This window comes from Oxyura jamaicensis, chromosome 5 (assembly GCF_011077185.1).
Source record: "Oxyura jamaicensis isolate SHBP4307 breed ruddy duck chromosome 5, BPBGC_Ojam_1.0, whole genome shotgun sequence".
Classification (NCBI taxonomy): domain Eukaryota; kingdom Metazoa; phylum Chordata; class Aves; order Anseriformes; family Anatidae; genus Oxyura; species Oxyura jamaicensis.
This window is the reverse complement of record NC_048897.1, coordinates 7,204,053-7,226,496: the sequence shown is the minus strand read 5'-3', so window position 1 is coordinate 7,226,496 and position 22,444 is coordinate 7,204,053. Positions and strand designations below refer to the sequence as shown.

Below are 22,444 nucleotides of genomic sequence, written 5' to 3'. Positions count from 1 at the left end.
CCCGCCGAGGCCGGGCCCGGCCCTCCTTCCTCCCCCCTTAACCCCCGGCGGCTCGTCTCGGCGCGCCCCGCGCAGCCCGGTGCCCGTCGCGCACCTCATCAAGTCGCGGTAGTCGAGGAAGCTGAGGATGAGCAGCAGCGGGTCGGTGGGCAGCAGCTCCAGGCTCAGGGCCGCCGGCTCCATGTCCAGGGGCGCCGCCATCTTGCGAGACGTCCCAGCGGCGCCGCCGGGGCCGCCCCCGCCCGTCGCGCCGCGCCGCTCCGCTGTCAGGCGGGGGCGGCCCCCAGCGCCCCCTGCCGGCCCCTCCGCCGGGCTCCCCTCCTTCGGCCCTCGGAGCTGAGGGTGCCCTGCTGGGCAGGGCCTCGAGTTGGCGTTAGAACAGAAGTGAGGAGACAAATACCACCCGCTTATGTACTTGTCCCCTGTACATTGGTTCTGTAGAATCCGCTGGGACTGAAATTAGAAATATAACACAGTTACACATAACTGAGAAAGTAAACTTCCCACCAGAAAGACATGTATTGCAACCTAGGGGTGTACCAGCTACAAGATTTAATATTTAAGGGTGTTTGGGGCTGCACCCCAAACAGGATTACTGAAGTGACCCTTCCCAATCCACCTTTAACATGGACCACCTCAGATATCCAATTTACAGCAAGGCCTCACAAATCTTTATTTAACAACTACAGTAACCTGACCACACAGCGGGGCGTTTGTCAGACGTCTCGTGTCAAAACCAAGATGTTGCAGGTGATAGGTTTCGAGCTCTACAAGCAAAGTCTGTTAGCTCATCAAATGCAACTACTAGGTAGTAGAGCCACAAACATAATAAATTTACAATGATATGGTCCTGTAAAACTAAGAATACCACCAAATTTCACAAGTGACGAATTAAGCTTCGCAAGCATTCTCTGAGATAGATAAATATTAAAGAGACCACAACTGATATCGAAAAAATCAAACAATATGTGATAGCCACAGGGAATACATATGACAGCCACACTCTCAGTGAGGTTCAGCCACCATATGTGAGAGGCACACCGTCAGTGTCCCTCACTTTTAGTAAGTTAAATATGCTTATTGGAAAGAAGGAATTGTTTCTACTGGATGTTTTTACACTAACAATCATTTTTTCCCTCTTCTTCTTCAGATACCAGTATTGTGTTATTGAGACAGAGTGGAATGTCCTTGCAACATCACTCAAATAAGAACTAAAACGGAAGAAGCTAGTGGTTATATGACTGCATTTTTGCTAGCTGTTTGGGAGATTTTTGTCCTTTGTAATTTGCATACTTGCAAATTTTCCCATAGAGAAGGAAACAAAATAGTAGAACTACGCTTGAAATGTTACTAAAAAGCTATTGCTTGTATTTCTATTTGTTGGTCTTGGTTTTGTTGTCCGGCATGAAAATCTAACAATGCTGAGCTAAGAGACCCCGCATATTCCTTTATTTCTGTCAAGTTTTGCCAAAACGTAGATTCAAAGCTAGGTTAGTAGTGCTTCTAGTGCTCCAAGACTTGCATAGTTCTAAGGCTTGCATTGTTTGTCAATTGCTACTTTTTTTTTCTTTCTTTTTTTTTTTTTTTTTTTTTTTTTGCAAATAATGAAAATCTACTGTTTTAATTTTCTAACACTACCTTGAGGGGAAAGACCACTTTTCCTCTGCAACACTTTCTAATTTAATTCTGAAAACCTACTTGAACTCTTTCATGGTTTTTGTTTGTTTGTTTGTTTTTATGTTTTTATTATTATTATTTTTCTACAGCTGAATCCATCTTCCTCTGCTCTTATTGTGCTTTATTTGATTTGATGTAATTCTATATAAGTTGACATGAGTTGATTTCAATGTAACACATGCATTTTGGGGAGGATATAGTCCCTCAAACAGACATGTTAGATGTTTCATAAAACTGTAGAAGTACATTCTGTATTTCTTTTGTTTTCAGATTGTATCTTGAACTTTCTCATTTGCTGTTTGTTCCTATTTAAATCCCTCTGTTATTAGTATAATGCTGTGTCATGGTCTGAATTTTCCTTTACATTTTCAGTGTCAACACAGAACATTAAATAACATTTACCTGTCAGAGCAATGTAAAATATCATGCAGTATGAAAAAATCAGAAGGCCAAGAGGAAAGTGAGCCAGACCCAAAAGTATCCAGATGTAATATGCTTACTGTATGTTATCCCTTATTCCTAACATAAAAAATTTTATCTTGAACAATTAAAACACCTCTGGAATTTTTGAAATAGAAGCTAAAATGATTCAATGGATAAAAAGGATGCCAAGTTATCAAGAACTGCTAACAAAGTAGAAACTGCAACAGAAGGAAATTTTAAAATAATAATAAAAAAAAGCATCTTCTTGATTTTACTAAGGAAGCAGAAATGCATGACAATTTACCAAGTTATCAGATTTGATAATTACATATTGCAGTGATTATTCAAAAAGGGAAGAATTCTAACGTCACCATTCAACAATTCATATTTTTTCTTAAATTTTCAATTTTACCTGTACAAGATGACTACTGAACAGGAAAATCTCCAAATCTTAGCAGCATCACACAGTTGTTCAGAGTGGGAAAAATTATTGAGGAAATTAGGAAATTACAGAACGGGACAATCATCAAGCAAAGTATGTGACAAGCTTATAAGTTAGGGTCACAAAATCATCTGAATGATTTCTCAAGATGTGCAGCAGCAGTACATGCAAAGATGAGAAAATAGGAAAAGTACTTTACTATGAATCTGCTGGTTTGGCAGAGAACATCTGTTTCTGAAGCTGAGCACAGATATACTCACTCCAAAATTAGCACTTAAAATTTTAGCATTGAAATGTTTTACCCACAGCAAGCTTTGCATTCTCCATCAAACAGCTGACAGCTGCACAGGTAAGTTATCAAGGCATTTTTGCAGCTCAGCCTAGACAGAAAGGTTCTTTTTCACGTTATTAGTGCAGCCTAGTTTTTCTTCCATTATCACCAGGCTTCTAGCCTAAATGGCTAAATGTATCAGAAGTATTCCTCAGGCTGAAAAATTCTCAGATTCCTTTGCACATCTCGTATTTAATCTTTGGAAGTTGATGAGGATTTTAGCATACTTCATTTATTTTCACTTATTGAAAATCTAATGAAATGACACACTAGGGATCTTTACTGCCAGGTGCTGAGCATCCCTTGAAATTTACCTAATACACTAAGATTTCCATCTGGGGATGGTCTACATTTCACAAGTTCAGTTTCTTAGTGCTCTGAATGGACAAATGGGCAAAATGTTAAAGGGCAAAACTGACACTTTGGGGTAGCAAGCAGCTCAGGGAATCGGCAGTAAGAATCTGAGGTTTGATGATGCAGAATTGCTGGGGTGAATACAGAACGCTTGGGGGGGGGGCGGGTGGATATATATATATATATATTATTTTTTTTGATTTCATGATACAGTTTTGGATCTGATTTTATGAGATTCTGACCAAGAATGAAACCACAGTCTGTCACCTACTTGTTTTTTTCTGGGATACCTGTTTGTGAAGCCTTGCTGTAAACTGGATTTCTGAGGTAGTCCATGTTAAAAGTGGATTGGGAAGGGTCAGTTCAATAATCCTATGTGGGGTGAAGCCCCAAACTCACTTGAATATGACACAAAAGAGGGAGCAGTGAATTGAAATGTAGGAGTTATGTGCTCCATTGTATCTTTTATAATGAAATTAATAAACTCTGTTTTTAACCAAGACCATTTTATACACGCTACAACACAAAATATTTTAATTGTTGAAACTATAAATCTTTATTTAACAACTACAGTAACCTGACCTTAACCTATATGCATTTGGCCAAGTTTGATAAACTTTGCTTCTTACCTCTGTATCCAAATGAAAGGAATGTCAGAAGATGATAAGAAACCACAGGATGTAGGTGGGTGTAATGCCTTTAACACAGCACCCAGCTTCTGTATTGTGCATGACCTGATGTAGCACTGGGTATGCCAAAAAGGGGGCCTTGCAACTAAGCTTACTCTGGGTACATTCGATGCAATTAGGAATCTGAAGTTATACTAATTCACTACACTGCCTCTTACAACTTGCCACTGAGAATAAAAAGACCCATAGAAATTGGTACAGTTGTTATACTGTTATTATTGTTTTTGTTCTTTACTGTACAAAAGAGGGAATAAGGTCAGGGCTTCACAGGAACAATTAGGCAGTGACCTTTGCTTGGAAATCTGATAATCTAAAATTAGCCGTGACCCAATGAGTGGCTGGAACAAACAGTATGGAAGGAATAAGGTAAGGGAAATTAAAAATGGGAGCTGTGTGATCATGCAATAACTCCAGTGAGTCACGCAAACATAAAGATAGATCAGTAGTCCTTTGAAAGGTGGGGGATTTACATAGGAACTGATAAGCAAATCACTTTTTCAGGCTTTACCGGAGTCAATTTCAAATGAGATTTGAGAGAAGACTGGGTGGTAGCTAAAGGGATCAGAGCCAGAACTTCAGTGAAATGTGTACATGAATAAACTAAACATTACATATGAGCATGTTGGGCATTTTAATAACAAATGGGATTTCTGTCAGAATACAGCTTCAGGCTTCCTTCTGACAGAATGAAACAACAGTTTTAAAGTAAATCCCTTCTTGTTACTGCTATGTATGTGCAAACAACACTGACACCCTTCTTGAATCTCTCTCAGACAATGGCAAATTACCCTTGACAGCTGCAAGGTCAACTTAAGTCAGAGGTAGGCTACATACCAGCTCTGGTATCACCAAGAATTTAACCAATAGATTTCATCTGGTGGGTGCAGTGAAAGACTAGGAGCAGCCATAGCTAGAGTCTATGCTCAGCTTTGGTTCTTCTGAACCAAATGAGGAACTAAGTTCGCAGGAATCCAGGCAAATCCCTTAGTGCAGAAGATTGCCAGATTAATTAGTTGTCTAAGATTGTCACCAGGCCACCTCAGTTCCTTCCCTGCCTTACACTCTACAGCTCTGCATGACTTGAGGCTTGTCTTTATTTATTAGAAAAAAAAAAAAAAAAAAGAGAGAGAGAGAAATAAAATTGTCTCAGACTCTGAACTCTGAAATGGCGCTAAAATATTTATGTATGTTTGCAAAGCTACGAATCTTAATTAGAGATAAATTTTAATAGACTGGGCCTTCTTCTGGAGAGGAAGGGCCCCGTGTTAACTCAAACTGACATAACCAAGTTTTGTTCTTTCCCGTGGTTTCTTAGCTCAGAGTTGGTTTTCCTTTCATGCGATGCCCTATCACATAAATCAAATCTAAGATACTGGTAAAAATGTAAACATTGACCTGTGTAAATAAAAAAAAAATCACTTTAGAGAGAGTGAATAGCATAGAAAGGTATGATCCTTGCCTCCAAAAACTAACTCATTAAATTAAGTAGATAGTACAGAACAGAAATTCAGTGCAGCGGACAATCACTAGGTGCCAACAGGGTCTCATACCCAGTCTCTGGTTCTGTATGCATACAGTACACACTGGGCTAACACTAACAGAAAGTGACACTGAGACATTCACAGGAGACCATGGGTGCATATTCCCAAAATAGCTGATTTTGAACTTAAGTTTGTTAAAAAGGCAGTAATAAAGCCTTGGGAATATTTGTTATTTCATTAACTTACAGCATTTTCACTCTCTGTGATTCATGATGCAAGATGACATGGCCTAAGCAATGTGTGAAAGACACCACTGAAAATAAGGATTGGAGGAATATTTCATGATCTTGTGCAAAGTATTGGGACCCTGGTTGTTTAGACACAGTTTTTGCATTTTCCTGGAAGCTCTGAAGGTCTTTCTTTAGCTGAAGAACGTGGAAAACAAGAAAGCACACCTAAAGAAAATTCTGCTGCTTCCGATTCTTTCACACCTAAAGAACCCTGTCTGTATGAACCAGATAAAAGCTCACTTTTCAGCTCCCCATGTTCTTTCATTGCATTGTTAGCTGAGATTCGTAACAAGGAGACCAGTTAGCTGTGGTTCCAGCAGTGTGGGTTTTTGGCTATAAACACCTGTGTGGTAGGAGCAAGGCTGAGCCCACTGAACATTCATCAGATGATGGCAACAATAAATTACTGAAGTGCTGAGACGGATTTGAAGAGGTAGCACAAAGATAAAAGACTCCAGAAACCCTTTGCAATTCCCTTACTCATCCATTCCCACTGAAGGCTTCTCTTTTGAAATTTCTAGGAAGCCTCGCGTGACCTTTGGTCGTCCTTTTGGTAGGAGCTCTTATCTGCCTAGTGCAGACCCGGCCACTTTTTGCTGTACTACTCAGAAACAGTTATTACGGGATAAACAAACTGTGTTTGCTGATGCATGTTCCCAGTTTCCTTATCAGCCGAACAACACGCTTCTCATGCACGTTGGGTCAAACTCGCTGCTGGTCCAGCTCCAAGAATTCCAGGGGAATTCAGCGCTCACACCTACTGGCTGTAAGAGAAACACAACCATGCTGTGACAGAGCGTTGTTTTACAAGTGGATCTGGAATTTCCCAGTGTTGCAACGCATCCTCGGGTTGATGATTCCAGGTCTTACGTATTTTAGTAAGCTACCAACATGACATCTAAGCACTTTTTTATATAGCTGTCAAGATGCTGCGAGATATTGTCAGACGGAAGACTGTGTCATATTGTAGAATAATTTCAGTTTTATTGTGAATGTCTCTTTAAAAAAGTATAAATAAGCAAATTGTATCTCAAAACCAGTTTGCAGGTATTGTGAAAGTTATCTGATGTCAGATGCAAGACACATGACTGAGAAGAGACAAAAACCAAGCCCTCAATCCCAGCCTTGAGTCAGGAGTCTCAAGCAGTAAGAAAACTGGAGACTGAAGCCGGGGTTTCATCTGTCCTTCACCCAGGGGGTTCCTGCTCCAGCAGGTTGTTGGGGGCCAGCTAACATGATCGAAAAGCTACTCCCTGTACTAACAAGCATCCAGACCTAGTGCCCTAGGGAAAATGCATCTTGTGACTGACACGTCGTGGAAGTTACATGCAGAGAGCAGGAGTCATTACACAGTAATTCACTAACAGGTGTATCATCAGTCAATAATTCAAAAGCTCTTCTAAGCTTTCAGATAGATATTTAGTTGTTTTTTGTTTTTTTTTTTTTTGCTTTGTTGCTTGTATCTCAGATGCTGGTTTGCTGGTGTGCTGTGCCACCATTTCCAGGCCTTGTTGCGATTACTATCCTGGCAAACATTTGTGGTAGCTTCCGCACAAGAGATATGGTTTTGCTTTTTCATCCTTTAGACAGATGGCTGCAATGATTAATCAAAACAAGAAAACAAAACAAATCAAGAGGAAACACCTCAGCAATCATGTGAAAGGTAGCAGGCACAGCACTACTGGACTACAAAAGGAATTCTCTGGGGTCCCAGCTTTAAAGGGTTATTCCCTGGTATTATCTGTCAACACTGTAGAGTAATGGCTGGTTTTCACTACCCCAGTCACTACTGTCGCAGCATCCCCCCTTGTCCACTCATTCCGGCAGATCCATTGAAATAAAACTTCTTGCATTCCATTCACTCTTGGTTCTGGGCCTCACTGACTTATAACAACATACATATGTAACCAGAATATGTCAGAGAGAGAGCAGAGATGAGCAGGAAGCATTCAGTAAATCGCGTATTCAAACTTTTTGTTAGAAAAGTATCGTCCCTGAAAATCTTAAACAGGATTTTCAAGCATGACGTGTTTTCCACCCTGAAAAAATAAATATTTGAAAACCAGATTTGTAAGAAAGAAATGATGTAACAGGGACTTTTTGACCATCCCTTTTCTGTTGGTGAAAAACACAGATTAGGGGACTTAAGGGAGCCTGATGTGCTATCTGAGTATTCCTGAAAACAGTGAAATGGTGGCTTACCGTCTGTGAAGACTAAGCCATAGATGTCATCAAATGCATTTGTTTTATCAGAAGATGGTGGGTTTTTACCACCCATGCCCAAATGGCCCCAAAGGTTGCCAACTCCTGACTCTGCAACATAGCTGAGCGTTATGTAACTGACTGCTCATACAGGGAGAGAAGTATTCATCATCAGTGCACCAATCACTTCCAGACAATTCATGGCAACTATCCATACAAAATACTATTTGAAACTGTTCAGACTGTATTTGAGAACATTGGGGGGTTGGATCCATGCTGCTGGATAGGTCAGGCCGTGCCATACTGACGGTTCTTGCAGAATGGTCCGTGCTTGAATGGTTACGCTCAAGTCAAGAGATCTGAGATGATGCTCTTGTCTAAGTCTGGCAGAGTTACTGTGCAATTTTTAAACAGGTTAGGTCAATTTTGGGCCTCAGTTTCCCCACCTGTGGAGTGTAGCTTGTAGCTTAAAAAGGGAAGGGGCAATGCATTCATGCATTAAAATTTGCAGGGCACTTAAGAAGCATTGAACAGAATATGGTATACTCCTGCAAAATATGCTTATTAACTAACTGGCAGAGATCTGCTGGTGTATTAGGAACCTTTCAGAAATGTGCCATCTCATTAGACAGGTACAAAACAACTCACAGCAGGAGGGAACAAGTTGCTTCAAACAAGGTTCAACTTTCTGCCAGTTTAATCTTCATCTCATGGAAAGACTTCTGAATCATAATTTAATTACAATTCCTTAAATGTTTTCTGATAACTTATCTCAATCTCTCTGTTTTATGTCTTTTTATGGTTTCTTTTTTTGTTGTGGGACAGAGAACTAGATCATTTTTCTCCAGTGTCCATTAAAATTTCCATTGCCTGCAGTGCAGTATGCTCTATAAAAGAGATGAACCTGCTGCAAGTGAAATAAGCTGATGCTGCACTGTCTTTTTAGAGCAACTGAAATCTTTATAGATTATTTTTCCAAGTGTCATGAATCGCCTTCAAAGTCACAAGTCACTGTTATCAATTAATAGACTTAATAGTCTCATTTTCAATTCACATTCAGGCCATACAGAGTCTGTGCTCATCCTGGCAGATGGTTGAAAGCTTTGCCTTTCAGAGATAAAATGTTACCTTGTCTGGGAGGTAGTGAGGAGGGGGGGGGGGTGAATCAGGAGCAGAAAGACATGTTAAAGTGCAGCACCTGAGGCCTTCTTGTTTCCTGAATTTACAGTCTCAGGCTGGCAGTCGTATAAATGAGTGATGCTCTGTGATGTTCTCTTCCAAGCAGGCTACGAAATTGGCAGGGAGTCTTCAGTTTTGTGCTGATGTGTCCAGAATTCAAATAATTCGATTCTTGGGTATAATGACAATTGGAGGCACAGTATTACCTTGAGAACAGAGAAGGGAGAGACAGCTTCTGAATCCTGCATTGAATTAACAACCGATTCCCATTTACTCTCTCTGCTGAAAACTCTATTATGCAGGGTTCTTATTGCCCTTATTCAAGGACATGGAATTAAAAAAGTGATATCGATGGTAATGCTCTCATCTTCCTACCATGCATGACATTGAATAATGGGGACAAAGAAGGGAAATTGTGAAGGATGATATGCCTTTTAAAATACTGCTGATATTGAAAACCTATAAAGGACGAAGCATTTGAATATCAGCTGATGAAGTCATATGCAGATTATCGTGTTTTTTCTATGATGTTAAATAATTTTGGTGTTTATTTTTATCATTGTTTTTGAAGCATTTTATTTTCTTGTTGTTCCAGGAGAGACTCTTCACTGAACACACTTGGGGTGAAGGTGGAGGTGAAGTATTGGTTACACTAATTCCAAGAAAAATCTCTTCTCCCTCCTCCTGGATCCAGAAAACAAGAATTACAAATGACTTATGATTGTTATGAGCAATGCAGCAGGTTTGAAAAAGTAGTAACTCACAGCAGTGTGATAAACGTATCTCCACATGGGAATCTAGCAGCAAAAGAAGTGTTAGGAATGACTACAGCATTTTGCCTTACATTTTTACACCTGATAGTTTTTTTATTTTTTTAACTTCTTTTCTGGCATGCATATGTCTTGTTCTGTGATGTCTCAAGGTTTTTCTGCCTGGGATTATCGACAGACTGGCATAATTATACAGGTGGAGTGATACTACTGCTTAAGCAGAGACTCTTCTGGCACAAGCTGTTGTCTTCTGGTTTAGCTTAAGCCCCTTCTGAAGTTACAAGGACTAGATAAAAGAGTTGGCCTTATAATAAAATAAGAATATCCACCCTACAGCATCTTTCCATTACAAATATATTCATTTAGGTTTTAAACGTATTTCCCTGTGTAAGTTATACCTTACACAAAATAATGAGTGTATTTCTATTAGGATGTTTTCAAATTTTTAAAGAATAAGTGATAACATTTCAATTTCACAGGTGGGCAGAGAAGCAGAATATTTAACTGAATTGCCCAAAGTCACACAGGAAATACTTTCCGAGGTGGGAACAAAACAGAGGTCTTGCTTTCATTAGTGCAGAGCCTTCCTGAACTATTGACACTATCACCTAATTTCAACTCAGGTGTTAACAAGGCCCCTCATACTCCATTTTCAGTCAGACCTCTCTATAAGACACTGTATGGCTGAGAAAGTATGGCTGAGAAAGGTTAAAAATTACACTGTAAAAGGAATAAATGTCAAATGTATTATCTGTAATGATCTCAGTTGCTTCTGACCACGTCAATGCTATCTTTATACAGGTGTAATTCTGTGGTTTCAGTTATTCCAGAGTCACTTGTACCATCAAGCTGTGTGAGATCAGAATATGGCTCAAAACCTCTTCACGGCACTTCTGAACAGTCAAAATCGCTGCCTACTTTGTCAAAGGCAGGCTCATTTTGTCCCCCAGTTGCCCAGGCAGTGTCATGACCACCAGCAGAACGCTGCCCACCACCTGAAATCCATGCTGCTGGGCGGGAGGTCCTGCAGCCAGCACCTCCGTGTGTTGGAGCGGACTTCATGCTCCCTGGTGCATCGCATTCCCTTTGATACCTGTCTGCCTCGATATGCCATTGGCAGGGGACTGCAGAGAGAGCAGCTTTATAACCAATTGCTGTCATCTGTAAAATTTTCTTGCCATGAACTAGTAGATGAAGTTGTAAGCACCCCTCTCTCCTGCTCATACTGTAGTGCCATCGAGGTGTCTTTTTTCAGGGAAAGGAGAGGAGTGAAAGAAGAGGGCTCTGAGAGAGACGCTGCAGTGGCATGACATGGTATGATGATTTTGAAAGCTTTAAAGACATCTGCCATGAAGCTGTTGTTACTTCATTATCTGTCGATGCGATGCTCACTGTGTGCTCCCATGCACAGACCCAAAATTGTGCACGTGCACCTGCACCCTGCATTAGCATCACGGATACATCCAGCAAGAGGGATAAGCTAACAGGGATATTGAGACAGTATTGGCAAGGAGCCACCGAGGGTGAAGAAGATGATACCTGGATTTTCCTTGCTCTGGGTCTGTGCTGGCAGGGATGTATTTTAGGCTGAGTTGTAATTATGATGGCTGCCTACGGCCTCCAGAGGTCAGCATATCACTTGGGAAGAGCTAAATCACAGAGCACTCAAACTGCGCTTTCTCTTTTCAAGCATGATCTCATTATGTCCCCAGTATAGTCTCCCACTTCAGTGGTAATAAAATTGAAAGCTTTTTGTCCTCAGTGCTGGCTGTGACAACAAAACCAAGAAGAAAAAAAGAGCTCTCAGAATATACATCATAAAACGTAAAATGCAAAATGTTGTCAGTGGTTAGTACTACCAGTTGGATGACAGATCCCTTAGGTGATAATTCTATTGAAAAGAATCAGACAAATAGATATCCATATGCTTAGGTGCTATTACTTGTACATTAGTACTGATGGGGTGAATGAACATAACAGCTGTCTTCTGAGCAGATTATCAGATTTGTTCCACTGTGCTGTCAGCTGTATTTTTAAAATGTTTGAGCAGAATACCTAGTTCTTTCGACACTCTCAGAATAGAGTAGAGCCAGAAAATATACAGAGATGAAGAACAGAGATGTAAAGAGGAGTGGAGGTGTGAAACAGCTTTCATGCAAGGAGGAACTTGGACTATTCATCTCAGAAAGAGACAAGTTGGAGCGGATAAATTATAGGCCTTTAAAGTCAGGAATAGTGGAAAAAAAAAAAAAAAAAAAAAACTGTCAGGAAATGACCATTCATTCTCTCTCCCAATATAGTGGACACCCAATGAAGAGGTCAGGGAACAGGTTTTGAAATAAACACAGCATAGAATCAAACTGTGAAAATCATTGCTTTGGGATGTTATGGAGGCTGAAAGCGTAAAAGTCGAAAAAGGGGCAGGGCAAACACATGGAGGATGGGTCTGAGTGTTGAGTGGTCTGAGGGCAAGTTCAAAGATCTTTGTGGAACTTTCTGCAAGCTGGGAAGGCTTAATGAGGAGGTCACGCCACGCCACACTGGATTTGCTCTAGGCTTCCCTAACTCCTACTACATGTCAGTGTTGGAGTAAGATACTCAATGTCCACTTTTGCCTGACCAGGCATATGTCTCATGTTATTATTACTATAACGCTAAGAAACTTCCTTCTGCTTAAGACGCAAGTGGCAACAGTCTTCAAAGGAGAGGCTTTGAAATTAACGCTTTCTAAACACGAGCAAGTATTGATTGGCTCTAATTTATATTATACTGGATTTAATAACCCAGAGAAAAATCAGGACCAGCTACCTTTCTAGGAGACCCTAATCCTACACAGTCTCCTCTGAGATCAGATATCCCCTGTTTTTGTCGCAAAGTAACACCCAAACGCATTTCACTGTGGGGACCCAGCCTCAAAACATTCTCATAAGCACCAAAGAGCCTCAGTGTCACACACCACTATCTGATTTCCCCTCAGTGTGAAGAACTCTGCAAAGCTGGTGTTCTCATATTACTGCTTTGAAACACAACCTTAAGTGGATACAGCAGGAATAAGTTGTAGAAGCCCCTCCACCAAAAATGTTATATATATATATTTAATGCAAAGAAAATATCCAGTCTGGCTCCCAAGAAAGAAATAGCAACACTCAAATCTTCTGTTATTTTTATTAAAGCTGCAGAGTCTTACTACACACAACAAATATTTTATCGATATAATCTAAGTTATTAAAATAGTTGAACAACTCTTTAGATTTATATTTGTATAGAAATGATCTGTGGAACATCTCATCTTGAAACAGCAGTGCCCCAAAACATCTATTCAGCAGGATTTTTATTTATTTATTTATTTATTTATTTTGAAGAACAGTTTGGGACTAGAGGATGCACCCTTCATTCTCACAGAAAAAAAAAATAAAATAATAATAATAAAAAAAATCCATGCAAAAATAACCCCCACCCTCTTCCCACTTTCTGTCCTACCCGAAATGTAAGGCCTTATTGAATGACCATGTAAGTGACTGGCCATTTTCTTCCAGTATTCTTCTTCATGTCTACATTAGGAGCTGTTGTCTAAACTGAGTAACTAAAACAAGATGAAAAGAAAAATCAATTGCACAATCCTAGTCTGCAGGTGACAAAGTCATAACATCTCTTTACATAAGTCACTACTGTTTTTCCAGTTATGAGCATTCATTACCACATTATGGTTGTTCCCCAGCTCTTGCCTATCTGGCTGATGTCAGTTATTGTCAATACGCCTTTGTTAACAGAAGTCAGTCTATCTACTATTGCTTCGGTCTGCCTTCTTCACTTATATGTAGTTTAGAGTCTACGTAGCACTGCCTGAAAAGGACCTACTCTGTGGTATTTTCCCCCCATTTTAGACAAAGCACATAGCTCAGGTGGTTATCTCCTCACTGCAGCTATGCGTCTGTGTCACCCGTGAGATGTCTTTTAGAGACCATGAGCCATGTCTTTGCTATATCATTCCATTTAACTTAGTCCACTCGTAGATGTCCTGTTCACATACTATGTCCGAGTTGATGAGGAGGTATCTGTCCCCAACACAGAAGTGTTTCTGGCAGGCAGCACATTTGAAGCATTCAAGGTGATACACTTTGTCCTTCACCCGCATGGTCATCTCATAAGCCCGGATTCGTTTGTCACAGGAGGCACAGAGGCCATCTTGGCCAAAAAGCCTAAAACAACAACAGCAGAGAAGTAAGCAGAGTTACATTGCTAGAGAGATGGGGAAGAACACAAATCAAAACAGAAACACACCAAAACATCAGTCTCTTGCCCCATTAGTCATACTATTGCCAAAGATACGTAGAGGTCACATGGAAAGCTGCTGAACAAAACTCTAAACTTTGCAATACCAAAAATTGAAGTAGAAAGTCCGAGGTCCTCACCTATTTTCAATGTAATTGATTTCTGTGATCAGTGACCTTATCCTGAAATGCTGAGCAGCTTCAGGGGGAGCAAAGGACCGCTGGATCATAGCATAAAGTTGTGTGATGCAAATGCTTGCACATACATATATGATCCATAGAAATTAGTTACAGCTGATAAATTTAGCCTATCTTCAGCTGTTGCATTGGAAGCTTATAGGAAGGAAGCTTGATACAAGCTATGATTTAACATACTACTGTCTCTTTTTGTTGCCTCCACATTTGAAGTTCTTTCAAACTTAAACCTTTCTGTATCCATGAAATCACTCCTGCTGGGTTTCAGATGGACAAATGCTAACACCATCCAGGTACTGTGCTAGCCCAAACAATTTTATGATTTGGACTGATCTTTTATCCACATTCAGGCTCCCTGCTGAGATTATTATGTCATTGTCTATTAAAAGAAGACTCTAATGAATGGACCACATATGTATCCCCATCACAGCATGCACCACCACTCTCTGCTGGAGCAGTGCAACATACTCAGTCACGTGTGATGACAAAACGAATGCCAGCACTTCACACAGACTGCTGGTTACAGAGTTTGCAATTCAAATCATTAACAAATAAGCAGGAAGATACATATTTACATATATATATTACATACAAAAGATATATATATATTCGTAGAAGGGGGAAGAATTTCTATTACGTGTTTAAAGTTTACACCTAGTGAATTTGACTTACACATTTTGATACTAATTCCAGAAAACATTGTCCACCCCCTACACTTCATTTTCATATACTTTGCCTGCTTCATATAACCTGAACTGGAAATGGAATACCCACTAAAGAGAGCTCTTTTAAGGGGAAAAGACATCGTTTCTTTCATCTACCAGGAGATGTCAGTGTCTACTTCTGCCCAACAAAAGTAAGAGCAAGGTTACACAAAGGTTGCAAAATTTCTCGTTAATAATGGAAGATATTATATGTTGCATTATTAAATAAATAAAAAAATTCAAATTCACTGCAAGAAAACATATTAATTACATTGCCATATTTTCTGTTGTTTCTATTTTAAGATGAAAAGTATTTGGAAAGCGTAGCTAACACTGGTTGATTGCTGGAACATGGCACATGCCGAGTGTTTATAAGAGGTCCCATTTGCAGAACTTAGTTCTTAATTTCTGCTAAGCAAAATTCCCATCAGCAGGCTCCACAATACAATAATTAGGAGCTCCTCTGAGATTTTATTTTAGTTTTTGTAGACTTTGGTAAGGTAACTGAAAAAAATATAAAGTATCTGTATTCTGTTCCACAGACTTCCTGCAACATTAAGGATCCATTAGAAGAAATGCTATACAACCGGCACTGCAAAGATCAAAACACTTTTCTTGTAATTGAGAATACAGAGATCTTTTATTATGAATTTTCTTGAAATATATTAATCTCAGTTTAATCCTTCTACTTACAAATTATAGCAAGTCAGATAGACAGAGAGATATTAATTAAAACACCCTTTAAAAGTGTGTTTGTGGGATCTGATTCAGCCAAATATCTTAAGTTCACGTCTGTTCATGTCTGACCAGGCTTAAGAATGTCAAAAATCCACTGGGTGCAAATTAGCAGGATCAAACTTTCCTGTACTGGCTGCAGCTTTGCAACAAGCATACAACACATTGTCTCTTTCTGCTTGAAGCGTTCCAGATAAGTTCACCAGTGATGCAGAAAAAGACATGAATCAATCCATGTATAAAAGGCAGTCACTGCAGAAACCAAACGAGTACAGTGGCCCAGCTGGTTGGTGGAGTCAAGCATCTCTTATACAGCTGATATTGCTGCATCAGGAAAATGAATTAAATTCAGTTACCTTGGATACCATGTTCTTAAATGAGAGAACTAAATGATCTTTCATCAGTAGCTGATCTTGGCACCTGTTTTTATATAACTTTCAGCTACACAGCTATGCCTGGAGAAGCGCAGAGCTACTTAAAGCCATTCCAGGGAACTGGCTCATGGTCAGCTCAGGTGCAAACCCTTCTTGCTGAAATTCATCACCGCTCCCCAGTTTCTACTTGAGAGCATCCCATGCTGACACAGCTCAGTCAGCCTGGAGCTACTGGGGGGAGCAGCAGCACTTAGCAAACCATGTTAAACTCTATGTTTAAGATGAATCAAAATGAATTAATTATGGACCTTTGTTCACTGCTATACCTTAAATTAATAATCAAAGCTGAAATGGTAGAAAGAAGGGGAGCTAGGGTAGAAGAAGTGGGCTGGAGAGGCTGTATACCTGAGATAGTCCCTTCTGCAGAGCTTCCTGCCCAGTTTGTAATACAACCGTCTCCCCACTTCTCCGAGCCTGCACCCGCACAGGTCGCAGCTGAGGCAGTCTTCATGCCAGTACTGATCGATGGCCTTCAGGAAATACCGGTCCCCGATGTTCTGCTGGCAGCCGCCACATGTCAGCAGTGAGGGGGGGATCTGGAGCACTTCATCCACTGGCTCCCTGAGTGAATGAAAGCAAAGTTGGAGAAGGAGAATGTTCTCTGCAACCATCCACGTGAGAAGATGCAGAAGGAAAAACAAAACTAAACAAAATGATAGATTGGTTAAGTTAGAACAGAATACATCCTCATTTTTTCTCCTAGCAGAGTAAATGATTTATCTCCTTCTGGCACAAGAGGGAGAAGGACTTCACTCTTCTTGTGCTTTAAAAAGAAAGGGACAGCTAAAAATATAAGGAGTTAGCAAAAGTATCCAAACATCTGCTAACTAGTTTTATACTTTTCTTCAAAGGGTAATGCATAAGCACAAAAATCTCTGTATCACCCATGTATGTTCATTACTGTAAATACATCTACTATGTTTAGAGGACAAAAAAAAATAATCAAATAATGTGATTTTCACATGATTAAAGATCTTTTCAAAAAGTTGTTTGGATTCACTATTTCATAGAAATGCTGGTTATGTCTATGTAGACTGACAAATGCCAACAACCACAAAGTTCTTACCATTTTCTTCCTATTTTCAGGTAATTCTGTTTTGCCCACAAAATGTAGCAAGGCTTTCTTTGCCATAAAAAATGTGGTGTTTTTTTTTCAACAAGATTTTTATAAACTTCTGTAACTAACCTAATCAACCCAAATAACCCTTGGATTTACCTATAACTTATGGAAGAACCCAAGAATTACCATAAAGTATCTGTGCATGAACCCCAAAATACACGAGCCTATCTTGTAGACCTGATCCTTCAAGCTTTGACAGTAGTGCTGCTGGAAGCAAGGGAATTCTGCCTCACCAAGGGCTACAGGACTAGAAAAGATACCTGTGGGATTTTACACGCAATCAATTTTCCTTTGGGAATTGCAAATTTGAGGACTAAGGGATGATATTTCACTGAACAGCATTAAATAAATACAACAGATGTGGCTGTTGCCCAGCTGGTTTATGTTTTGCTGCTGTTTTTAATAAAGCCAGCATGTTACCTGATGTCACTGCTGTTTTTTCCTTCAGCTAAGGACATGAATCCCCTGAGATGTGTCTACAACAGCATAGCTCAAATGATGTCAAACAATTATTGCGGATTTACATATCCCTGAGTGAAAGGAAGCACAAATTTTTAGTGTGATACTAGCACTGACTATTCATGTAAGATCTTTTTTTTTTTTAAAAAAAAAAAAAAAAAAGCTCTGAAGTCTGGGTAGGTTCTGGCAACACCGGGGGATAAAGCAGTAATTTTCTTCAAAACTACTTTCTTAAGGAATACTCTTATTTGCCTTTTTGTATAGATCTGCCAGAAAAAAAAAAAAAAAAAAAAAAAAAAAAAAAATCAGCAAAAATTAAAAGGAAGGCACGTGAGCTCATTTCTGCAAGTCTTGCAGGGACCTGGCACTGCCACTGAGGGCCTCATCCAGAACCCAGGGAAGTTAATCAAAAGACTAAGGGATCAATCCTTTAAGCACTTGCTGAGTTTTAAACCTGTGGCCAGCAGCAAGGAAGTCATATGTTTGCAGGTTTATGCTTATCTGCTTTACTGGATCATGACCGAGGTAGGTGCTCAACATGAGGCAGAGCAGAGCCCCAAATCGTTCAGCACACTGCCCTAATAGAGTCCGTCAGTGCTTTGCCTCCGTCGCTGGTCTGTCCTCCGTCAGGCTGGCATGGGCAGAGGAGAACCACACTGAGAGAGGAGAGCCAGGCTGCTCCGAGTTTCCAACAGGAAAAATTACGTTGCTGCTGCCTCAGGTAGCTTTCTGTAAAGCATAGTTACTGGGTCAGCAGTTTTCTAGGAAAAAAATTACTTTCTTCAGCGTGGAGAAATGATGGGTGGCCAAGAACTTCTGTACTGTGAAACTGATCCTGCAGCTCTTATTTAGACAAGCTGAGCCCTCAGATATGATCTGATTATACACTAGTCTGGTTTTCGCTCCTCTGTGTTTAAACTGCTGTGCCCTGAAAGTGCTGTCCTAACACCCCACTCCTTCCACCTCTTCACTCGGAAAATTCCATTAAAATCCTATGATCAGGCCCCACTTTTTCCAAGTTTTTTCTTTTGAGTCCCATCCTTCCTTTCATGAGGCATGGGCTCCTCTCTGACAAGTTCTGTGAGCCTCTCAGCAGAGCATGCAAGTATAAGGAAATGCACGCTAGTATCCTTTATTGTCCATTATTTGAAACTTCAGACGTGCCCCCCAGATATTTTGTCTTACGGGTGCTCAGGAATCACGAGCTAGTTCTCTGAAAGCCCTAAACTCCGGAACAGCCTGGCGGATGTTTACGCAGAACAGAATTTCTGTTTTCTGCATTAGCTTTTTGATGTCCATGGACTTCTAAGCCAGCGCCTAGGTCACTAGAACACACAGTAGGTAAATAAATAACTACTACTAAAACCAGGACAAATGGTACAGTTCACACCCAGGAGTCTTATAGATAGGAGCTTAGATTATCATTCTGAAAAGACTGTATAAAATAAGAAAAAATACAGCACATAAAAAGTCAAATGTGACATGGCATGAATTGATTTAACCCACCAGACAGTTCCCATGTGTTCATTTGGGGCTTCGAGAGATGGCATTTTTAATATCTCACAGGAAACAAACCACGAATGGCTGAACTTTCCTAAGAGCAATGTTTTAAGTGTTATCTGAAAACGGAGATTTTATTTTTTTCTCTCTCTCTCTTATCGTGATTGCCGACGAGCGTAGCTGCGGCTATGGGGAGGCGCGGTGCTGTGCTGCCCTGCCGAGCCTGGGGCTGGGGGCTGCAGGTGCGGAGGGGCTAGCACCCATCCTGGCACCTTGCTGGCACCTTCCTGCACAGCACCGCCTGGGGACCCTGCACAGCACCAGGGTCCAGCCCTGGGTGGAAAACTTGGAGGGCAATTCTCGTCCCCCGCACCCCGTCCATCACGTCTCTCCGCATGCCCTTTGCAGCACAGCCACCCCCAGCGGTTTATCCGAGCCCTTGAAAGTTGCAAAGTGCCTCGCATGCTGAAAATGTGGAAGTGGGGCACCCGCACAGAGCAGCCCTGACCTTTCGCTCTGATCGGCGGCGGCGAGCCGGGCGGCTCGGACGCGGGGCGGAGAGCCGCTCCGAGGGGCCGCCGGCTCCAGCCCGGGCGAGCACCGCTCCCGCCGGCTCTCAGAGCGGCTCCCGGCTCCTCCGCGCCCGCGGATGCCCCTCGCGGTTGCCCGCTCCCCCGCCGCGGCTTCCCCGGGCTCCGCCGCCCGCTCCGCGCATCCGAACCCGGCGGGGACCGGCCGAGGGGCGCCCGCGGCGGGGGCCGGGGCCGGCGGCAGCCCCCCGGGGGGGTCCCCGCGGCATCCCGGCGGCACGGCAGGGGAGGTGCGGGAGGGAGGAGGCCACTTACTCGGAAGGATCGAGGCTCTTCCTCTCGATGGCCGATGACATTGGCAGGGATTGCTCCTTTGTAGTGTGCCGGTGGTGGGCTCTGCCCCCGCAGAGGCTGTCTGCTCTCGACGCCTTCTCGCCAGCCGAGTTCCCCCTCCGCCCCCCAATGACATTCACAGGATTTCCTCCTGCAACACCAAAGAGAGAGAGAGAGAGAGAGAGAGAGGAGGAGGAACGGGGGCTGGGGCCGCCGCCGCCGCCCGGGGCCGGGTGTCCGCAGGCCGGCCCGCAGGCTCTCACCTCCCATCCTCGCCGCGCTCCTCCTGCGCGCCGGGCGGCGGGGCCGGGGGGGGGCTGCGGCCGCGGCCACCGCTGCCTGCCCCGCACCGCTCCGCACCGCTCCGCTCCGCACCGCGCAGCGCAGCCCCCGGCAGCTCTCAGCACGCCCCCGGGAGAGGCGCGTGTGCCGCCGAGGTGCGGCTCGGCATCATTATTACGGCTCCTCTGGCTCGGCCCCGGGGCTCCGGTTTCATTTCCTTTTTCCTGATCACGATTCAAATACAATAGAAGGAAATCACACTTAAAGAGACAGCTGCCCGTTTCTTAACTGGACTCCCGGGGGTTTGGCAATGAGAACAGCAGCAGCGCCACTCGCTCGGCTGCTTAAAGGGACACCCGGGGCGCTGCGGTTCCCTATCGCGACATGATTTCACAACGCTCCGCCGGCTGCCAGCCGAGGCTCACCCGAAGGGCTGCGAAGAAGAAGCCCCCGCTTCATGATTTTCGGCTGCTGCCCCCCCTCACCCTGTCCATCCCTTGCACACGCACATGCCGCACGCACAGGGCTTTGCACAGGGCTGTGAGATCTGCAGGGGAAAACGCTAGGGGAGAACCTAGGTACCGTCCTTCTTCTGCCTAGGATGCAAACTGGCCAACTAAATTGTGTCTCGCTGCTATCCCATAGTGAGCGTCCACGGCTGCCCGCTCCTAGGCGCCCCGAGTTCTCGGGCAGCGCCTTTAGATCTTGACGCCACCTGATGTCAGTGAGCTAAAAAAGCTCCAGAGTACCAGGTATTGATCTGTAGGGACTCGCAGAGGAGCTAAAGATGGGAAACTCTCGCCTCGGTGTCTCTGTTTCCCCTCCCATCCTTCCTCCCCCTCCTCTCCATCAGCGCGGCACATCCCGGAAAGGACCGGCTGAGAACTATTACCGCAACTGGAGCATTTTCCAGCCTCTGTGGCATTAGATACTGGCGAATGCTGGGGGGCAGAAGCCTGGCTGAGACGAGCTGCTTGCCCTGCTAATTCCTTTAAAAACAGTCAGAAAAGATCTGCAATAACGCTCCGGCAGAAATACTTAGCTTCTGTGTTAATTCCCAGAGCAGAAATATGTTTGATGTCTATTTTTATGACTGCTTTCTATTTTTTTTCCAGTTTTTTGGCAGCTAGGGTTATAATATCTGAAATACATTAATGAGCCCGATTCAAAGATTAGTCATGTCAGCAGAAGGACTGTTATTCATTTCAAGGGGCTTTGAACCAAGCTCTCGCAACACTTTAGAGCCATCACTGGTCATTAGAACACATCTTTCTTATTCTAAAAAAAAGAAAAAAAAATCTCTCTAACGTATTTCAAGTTATTACAGGATGACAGCCACCCTCATAACCGAACATTTCTGTTAAAGGAACAGCCTCCTTTGTTAGGTTCTAGACAGGATGATGAATATTTCATTCCTTACATATTTACACTGCCATCAGAAAAGTCAGATATAAACCTTTCAGGAAGACAGAAGAATTAAACTATTGCAAGGCACACAAAAACATTAACTGATAGGAAAATTATTAAGTTGGTTTAAAAAATCAGAAATTGGACTTAAAGGTAGATCAAAACTAGGCATAAGAACTTCAAACATGTTTGAAGGAAGAATTTTTATTTTTATTTTTATTTTTTTTTAAGTAATTTCTTTGGGCTTGATTTCTCCTGGCTCCATGTTTCAAGGTTTAATAAAGTATAACTCTGAGTCAAAATTTCCCTGATGATTGGGGCATTCATACTCTGAATAGTTCCTGATGGAATAATGTGAACAATTCTATGATGCCAGGTAAATTTTCTGGTTTCTGATGATGCAGTTGTGCATACTCTACAGCCATATTGGCGTGCTGCTTGTCTGCTATTCAGTTTTCCAAAATTTACACAAAATTAATAGCTTAAGACATCTGTCCTTCTGTCTATGTAAAAGAGATTGGCTGGTTCAACTGTTTTGGTGAGGGACAAAAACATAGATGTTGGCACATTTCAGATACAGAACAAATTTCCTAGAAAAGCCAATTCTTTAAACGTAGTACTTGTGATGTTGCTGGT

General features: G+C 42.2%; 2 protein-coding genes across 2 annotated transcripts in view; both read right to left on the bottom strand.

Annotated features, from left to right (window-relative positions):
* FBXO3 (F-box protein 3) overlaps positions 1–254 on the bottom strand; it is a 28,195-nt gene extending 27,941 nt beyond the window's left edge. The window contains exon 1 of the mRNA XM_035327353.1: positions 95–254. Within this exon, the coding sequence (XP_035183244.1) occupies positions 95–201 (107 nt within the window). The 5' untranslated portion in view covers positions 202–254. The remainder of the gene's footprint in view (positions 1–94) is intronic.
* Positions 255–12,984: 12,730 nt separating this feature from the next.
* LMO2 (LIM domain only 2) lies at positions 12,985–21,072 on the bottom strand. Its single transcript, XM_035328469.1, has 4 exons — positions 20,383–21,072; positions 20,102–20,270; positions 16,523–16,738; positions 12,985–14,037 (listed from the first exon to the last, which is right to left on the bottom strand). Exons 1-4 carry the CDS (start codon positions 20,387–20,389, stop codon positions 13,818–13,820), a joined length of 612 nt encoding a protein of 203 aa, XP_035184360.1. The 5' UTR covers positions 20,390–21,072; the 3' UTR covers positions 12,985–13,817.
* Positions 21,073–22,444: the final 1,372 nt, after the last annotated feature.

Bases quoted from the DNA above. Each gene is read 5' to 3' on its own strand.
- LMO2 (XM_035328469.1), bottom strand. The intron at 16,739-20,101 runs GTAAGTGGCCTC...TCATTCACTCAG, and splicing joins AAGAGCCTCGATCCTTCCGA to GGAGCCAGTGGATGAAGTGC. The intron at 14,038-16,522 runs GTATACAGCCTC...TTGTTGTTTTAG, and splicing joins TGCAGAAGGGACTATCTCAG to GCTTTTTGGCCAAGATGGCC.